Source organism: Rhincodon typus, chromosome 20 (genome assembly GCF_021869965.1).
Source record: "Rhincodon typus isolate 14 chromosome 20, sRhiTyp1.1, whole genome shotgun sequence".
In the NCBI taxonomy this organism is placed as follows: domain Eukaryota; kingdom Metazoa; phylum Chordata; class Chondrichthyes; order Orectolobiformes; family Rhincodontidae; genus Rhincodon; species Rhincodon typus.
Window position 1 is genome coordinate 42,499,200 of NC_063351.1, and position 7,413 is coordinate 42,506,612.

The 7,413-nt window shown below is 42.7% G+C and overlaps 1 protein-coding gene across 1 annotated transcript in view; it reads left to right on the plus strand.

Annotated features, from left to right (window-relative positions):
• LOC109937818 (slit homolog 1 protein-like) overlaps nt 1-7,413 on the plus strand; it is a 200,427-nt gene that overhangs the window by 9,600 nt on the left and 183,414 nt on the right. Inside the window, exons 3-4 of the mRNA XM_048609217.1 lie at nt 4,180-4,251; nt 5,157-5,228. Coding sequence (XP_048465174.1) covers nt 4,180-4,251; nt 5,157-5,228 — 144 coding nt within the window. The remainder of the gene's footprint in view (nt 1-4,179; nt 4,252-5,156; nt 5,229-7,413) is intronic.

The window sequence follows — 7,413 nt, forward strand, 5'->3', positions numbered from 1 at the left end:
CTCTGAAGGATAGCTCCAACTTATTAAAACACTCTTAGGAATCCTTGTTAAGTACAGAAATCTGGCCTGTGATTTCTGTCAACCTTCTGTCAAGGAAAGGAAAATTGGGAATTTTGCATACACTTATAAAATCTTCAACTTTTGTAACAACTCCAGAAATAGCAAGACTTGATTTCCAATGTGCTACACCAATGAGGTATAACAGAGATTCCAGACTGCATTCTCTTAAAGAGACCACACACTGCTTTTCCACACTATCATTTTTACCAACAAATTCTAACTTACCCCAGCCCCACCCCTTCTCCCTCTATTTATTTCCCAGCTCCCTTCCCCTTACCCAATCCTGGTGAAGGGTCCAGGTCCAAAACATTGACTTTCCTGCTCCTCTGATGCTGCCTGACCTGCTGTGTTCCTCCAGCTCCACACTGTATTGACTCTAACTTCCTGCCTTCCAATTCATGAATACTCTACACAACTTTGTAACAACGCATTGACTGCCTATTCAGAATGTTCGGTGTCCCTCAGCAAGTTGTGTCTGGCAACAGCTTGCAGTACCCTTCCAAGATATGTGCAGGAAATGTGCAGCGTACTTCCTCTTCTCCACTATACCTTCAATTGTTTGGTCTCACAAAAGACACTGTCCATACAACAAGGTTCATGATATCCAAACGTAAAGCAATGTGCTAAGATTGTCAGATAACTATGCTACTCCTCTAAGTAATGGTTTACCCTCACTGGAAGCTCATATGTTTGGGAGACAGATCATTACAGTTCATCCCCCACACAGTCTCACCAGCCACCTGCATCTACACAATACATTGTTGGAAAGAAGGGAGAAAATAGTGCAAAAGCATGATCAATGAGCACGGAGACACTTATCCCAATTTAAACGAAAACAGAGCAAAATAATTCAAGATTTTCATATGAACTTATGGGTTTGTGGAAAAATACTACATCTTTATATCCAGTCTGGGTCATGAGGGATTGTAATGAACAATGTTTAAGTCCAGTGAAGAAACAGGCAACATGTCCAAACTGTATATCATCAACCACACATCATACAGGATAATGACTCCTATACTGAGGATATCATGCCAGATAATAACCATACATCTACAACAAATGATACATATCCATTCTCAACAACAGACAGCACACCTCAGAGCCAAGACATGAAAACTGGCTAAGGACTAGATTTGGATGTGACATACATCCACCAAAGTGTTAGCTAAATCTAGAGGGACAATGTATCTATATGCTTCTTGTACAAGTTATTACAAAAGTGTTTCCACTCTTGAAAGGGAAAAGGGGAGAATGTTGTGTTATGACGTAAATTCTAGATCAAAAAGATAGGGATTCTTTAAGTTACAGGACATTGTGAATGTGCTATTCGGTGTAAAGAACTCACTTCACTTTCAGACACACTCTTAGTGCTGTGGAGTTAGTGGAGTGTGTTCAATTACACATGTGCAGTGACCAGTAGCATCAGAAATACAAACCCATATGATGCCTTAGTCTATATTATAACAATGTCATTAGTATTATTAATAAACGTCACAACATCTATTCTAGTAAGCACCTGATATTTGTGGTATACGTTACCCGAGCTAGCACATAAAGCAACAATCGGACAATATCAAGCCAGGCATGATTTCTAACCTAAGAAATCATCTCACTCTATATCTAACCCCATGGTGTAGCTGTCTGGGAGTGTTTGATGGTGACAGTGTCGATGCAGCTTTACCTACAGTTTAAAAGAGTAAAAGAAGCTTTACTCTTTATTACTGTCCCTATCCTGGGATTGTTTCATTGGGACAGTGTTGGGGGAGCTTTGCTTTCACTTTAAAAGAGTAGAGGGAGTTTTTCTCTACCTAGACCCAAGCTATACTTGTCCTGGGTGTGTTTGATGAAGACAGTGTCGAGGTAGCTTTACTTTCAGAATCAAAAACCAAAAAACAGAACTGGTGAGAGGTAATGTTCTGAAGAAGGGTCACTGGACCCAAAATATTAATTCTGATTTTTCTCCACAGACGCTGCCAGACCTGCTGAGTTTTCCCAGAAATTTCCAATATCTGCACTTTTTTTTTGTTTAGAGCTTTGCTTTCTGTTGACTTTCAACTTAAAAGAGTAGAAGTGTAAGAGGAGCTTTACTCTATATCTAACCCTCTGCTGTACCTGTCCTGGGAGTGTTTGATGGAGATAGTGCAGAGAAAACCTTGCTCTGTATCTAACCCTCAAGATGTGAGAAGCTATCTTATAGAATCATAGAGGCATACAGCATGGAAGCAGACCTTTCGGCCCAACCAGTCCATGCTGAACATAATCCCAAACTAAACTAGTCCCACCTGCCTGCTCCTGGCCCATATCCTTCCAAACCTTTCCTATTCATGTACTTATCCAAATGTCTTTTAAACGTAACTGTACCCACATTCAGCACCCCCTCAGGGGAAGCAATGGCCTAGTGGAATTATCGCTGGACTGTTAATCCAGAGAACCAGATAACGTGCCAGGGGGTTGGGTTCGAATCCTGCCACGGCAGATGGTGGAATTGGAATTCAATAAAATATCTGGAATTAAGAATCAAATGATGACCATGAACCCATCGTTGATTGTCAGGAAATCCCATCTGGTTCACCTATGCCCTTTAGGGAAGGAAACTGCCATCCTCATCTGGTCTGGCCTACATGTGACTCTAGATCCACAGCAATGTGGTTGACTCTAAACTGCCCTCTGGGCAATTAAGGATGGGCAATAAATACTGCCTGGTCAGTTATGCCCTCATCCTATGAATGAATAAAGAATAAAATAAAGTTCATTTCACATGTGAACCACCTTCTGTGTAAAGAATTTGCCCCTCATTTCGTTTTTAAGTCTCTCTCCTCTCACCTTAAAAATGTTCCCCCGGTCTTGATAATCCCCCATCCTAGGGAAAAGATGACTAGTATTAACTTTATCTACACCCTGCATTATTTTATAAACTTCTATAAGGTCATCTCCCAACCTGCTACACTCCATTGAAAATGTCCCAGCCTCTCCAACCTTTCTTTATAACTCAAACCTTCCATTCCCAACAACATCCTGGTAAATCTCTTCTGAACCCTCTCCAGCTTCATAACAGTCTTCCTATAAATGGGCGACCTGAACTGGACACAGTATTCCAGAAGAGACCTTACCAATGTCCTGTACAAGCCCAACTTGACTTCCCAACTTCTATACTCAGAGGAATGAGCAATGAAGGCAAGCATGCCAAATGCCTTTTTAACTACCATGGAGATGCTTGTCTTGTTGTGGCATGTTGTGTGATCAATACAGGCCAAATGCTGGCAAATAGGACTAGTTCAGTTTGGGGATCTGGTCATCATGGACAAATTGGACCAAAGGATCTGTTTCTGTGCTGTATAACTCTGTGATGCTATAATTCCATGCTATGCCTATTCTGTGAGGTTTTTGATGAGGAAAGTGTAGAGGAAGCTTTACTCTGTATCTAACTCTGAGCTGTGTCAGCTCTGGATGCGTTTGATGGGGATGTGTAGAAGAAGCTTTACCTGTGTCACAGCCTATGTTGTAAAAAAAGGTAAAATGGAGTCGCCACAGTCCCAGAGGACCATGGGCTGCTCTGTCCCACCAGAGAGAGATGACTGGTGGAGAGTTTATCCTGAGGATCACCACATTGCAGGCGAGGGGTGATGTTGAGAAGGTGGGACCTTCATGTTGACCCCATGTTGTACCTATCCTGGCACTGTTTGATGGTACAGTGAAGATAGAAATTTACTCTAGCTCTATCCTTACTCTGTACCCATTCTGGGAGACAGCATAGAGGGAGGTTTACTCTGGATATCACTTGGTCTTAAACCAGGAGAACGGAAGATGAAGGGATAGTGTGGGCACTCTGATTGAGTCTCTTAATTAATGGACAAGTTTGAGACAGTTTTATCCTTTGAGTTGTATCTGCTGGGACTGGATTGTCTGCCGTTTCTCTGATGGGACGTTGAGAGAAAGTCAAAATATGGCAATGAGATAGGGGATCAGCCATTATCACATTGAATGGTTTGAAGGGCCAAATGGCCTACTCCTAGTTTATATATTTCTATGTCTGTTAATCTTGTATTAAGAGCCTAGATTCAATAAACCACCTATGAATGTTAATATTACCTCACCTGTGTTTCTCTCTTGTGACAGACAACTCATGGAGAATCACATCAGCACCATTGACCAAGGGGCATTTGACGACATGAAGGAGCTGGAGAGATTGTAAGTAGGAATTTTAGCTTCACTGACCCCACCCCCCCCCATTCCTGGATGTCTCCTCCACAAGCTTTAGGGGTTAATTGCATTGAATTTCAACATAGGTCATTCAGCCCGTCCATTAGTATTTTAAATCTATTCGTTCACAAGATGAGGGTGTCGCTGGCTAGGCAGCATTTATTGCCCATCCGTAAGAGCCCCAGAGGGCAGTTAACGGTCAATGACATTGCTGATGTAGGTCAGACCAGGTAAGGATGACGGTTCCGAAAGGACATTAGTGAACCAGATGGGTTTTTCCCCCGACAACTGGCAATGAATTCATGGTCATCATTAGACTCTTAATTCCAGGTATTTATTGAATTCAAATTCCACCAGTAGGCGTGGTGGGATTCGAACACAGGTCCTCAGAACATTACCTGGGTCTCTGAGTTAACAGTCCAGTGAATAATACCACTAGGCCATTGCCTCCCCACATGTTGATGCTAGTGTTAATGCTCTAATGGCTGCTGGTCTTATCAGGATATCCCTCTGAAATCATTGAGCCCTGTGATACTGGGCCACACCGGAATGCATGTTTCCTACCCATCCCAAGCTGAATGGACCCCTGATCTCGACTGGGGGCAACAAGTGATGCAAAGGTCCTGAGCTTGTGCATGGAAGATCGACTGGATCCCTGTCCAGTGCATTCTGCAAGCATACTGTATGAATATAGTTCCAGGCTCCTGACGGCTCACGGACACTGGCTGTCTATCTTCACTGAATGGACATCTACCAGAGTCCAACACCTGGGAACACTCAGTATCAAAGTATATTCAGTGCTAGAGGACAGCCAGTAGCCCAGCAAGAAGCAGCACCATTTGTTTAGAATTGCATACTTTCCCTTCTTGCTGATTGTTCCTTTTAATTTGCAGGCGGTTGAATCGGAATCAGTTACAGATCTTGCCAGAACTACTCTTTCAGAAGAACCCTACGCTCTACAGACTGTGAGTAATATCCTTGGCAATTAACCTTGTGTTCTCGATGATTTGTGATACAATGTGTTGCCATCAAAATATGGTACAGATCAGTACAGATCTGCAATTGTAGACTCAGAGCCAATATACACTGCACTCATTGTGCCTTCCAGAAAATAATATTCTTATCCACACATACCAGCCTCAGTTTAAGTCTCTCAGTTACAACATTGACTTTGTAATATGATTATAAGCTTTTCTGCTTTCATTCTTTGTTGAATTAACAATGTAATTTGTTCCTTATAATAATCTTGTTTGAATCAGTGAGAACTCCATGTTGATTGGCGAGTGCATTCTAGAATTAAACAGAAGCCTCGCTACCTGGTAACCTCTCCTTCCTCACAGAACGCATTCCCTGAGGCTATGGTATACACAAGCCCTGTCACAAAGGATTCTTTGGAACAGTATACAGCTATTTACAGCTGTCTAAATGCTTGGCATCTTACTCAGGGACCAGATGGTTGGTAGTGAGTTGCAGGAGTTTAACACGTGGTGAGAGCTGGGAAAGCGACCATGATGTGGAACCACCAGAGGCAGAACGGGCCGAATGGCTTCCTTCTGTTTAGAAATTTCAGTATTCTGCATACATTCATTCCACATCTTTAACTGAAGCACAGGGGGAAAAGCAGGCAGTGAATAAGCGTGGGTCAATTCCTAGGGGAGGTTACAGCTGCTGGGATCATTGAGTAAGTTTTGAGGCATCTTCTTGGCCTCCCAGTCCCCCAGTCACCATTGCATTGTGTAGAGTTTGGAAAAACCCAGTCACCTCGTAGGGAAGAGTACAAGGACCCATTCTACTTAAAAGTGGCGTTGGAGCTTAATTTTCTAAAGTGAGAAACCCAAGACGGAACAAGCATGCAAGACCGAATTATATGTGCAGAGGGAGGCTGTTTGGCCTATCACACATAGAACATAGAACATAGAACATAGAACAGCTCAGCACAGTACAGGCCCTTCGGCCCACGATGTTGTGCCGAACTTTTACCCTAAACCTAAGGTCTATCTAACCTCCACCTGCCTTATACTATCATCCATATGCCTATCTAATAGCCGCTTAAATGCCCCTAATGAGGCCGACTCTGCTACCCTCCCCGGCAATGCATTCCACACCCCTACCACTCTCTGAATAAAGAACCTACCTCTGACGTCTCCCCTATATCTACCTCCACTCACTTTAAAACTATGACCCCTCGTAATAGCTACCTCCACCCTAGGAAAATGTCTCTGGCTGTCCATACCTGTGTTGAATCTCTGAAAGGGCTAGCCTATTAGTCACACTCCTGTTTATTTCCACATAGCAATTTAAAATTTTCCTTTTGAAATGTTTGTTCAGTTTCCTTGCGAAAGCACTATCTAATGTAGTCTCATTTTCCTGCCCATAATCACCCCATAGCCTGTTTGCTAAGGCACTTCAAGCGATCATCTAAGTCATTCTTAAATGTTGTGATGGTTCCCACCTCTACCATTCTTTCAGGTGGTGAATTCCAGATAACCACCACCCTCTGGGTGAAAACATTCTTCCTTAAAACCCTCGCGTGTGCTCATGCTCGTGCTCCTTACCTTAATTCTATGCCCCCAGTTTTGATTTCTCTACTAAAGGGAAAAACTTCTTCCTATCTACCCTGTTTGTGCTCCTCAAAACTTTGTACATCTTAATTAGCTCTCCCTCCTTCTACCTTCTTTACTCTCAGGGAAATAACCCCAGACTATCTAATCTCTCTTCGTAGCTGAATTACTCCAGCTCAGGCCACATCCTGGTGTAAAAAAAAACTGAAAGAACTGTGAATCAGGAACAAAAACAGAAGTTGCTGGAAAAGCTCAGCATGTCTGGCAGCATCTGTGAAGAAAAATATCAGTTAACATTTCGGGTCCAGTGACCCTTCCTCAGAACTCTGATTTCTCTGAGGAAGGGTCACCAGACCCGAAATGTTAATGTACATCCTGGTGAATCTCCTCTGCACCCACTTTAGTGCGATCACATACTTAAATAATTTTAAGGTGCCATACATTCAAATGAACAAGGCTGTATTCAACAGAAAGTCTTAGAGGGGACATTGGTCCAACAGTCACTGTCGAATCAGCGGTCACTATTGAATCAGTGCTCACTATCGAATCAATGTTCACTATCGAATCAATGTTCACTATCGAATCAATG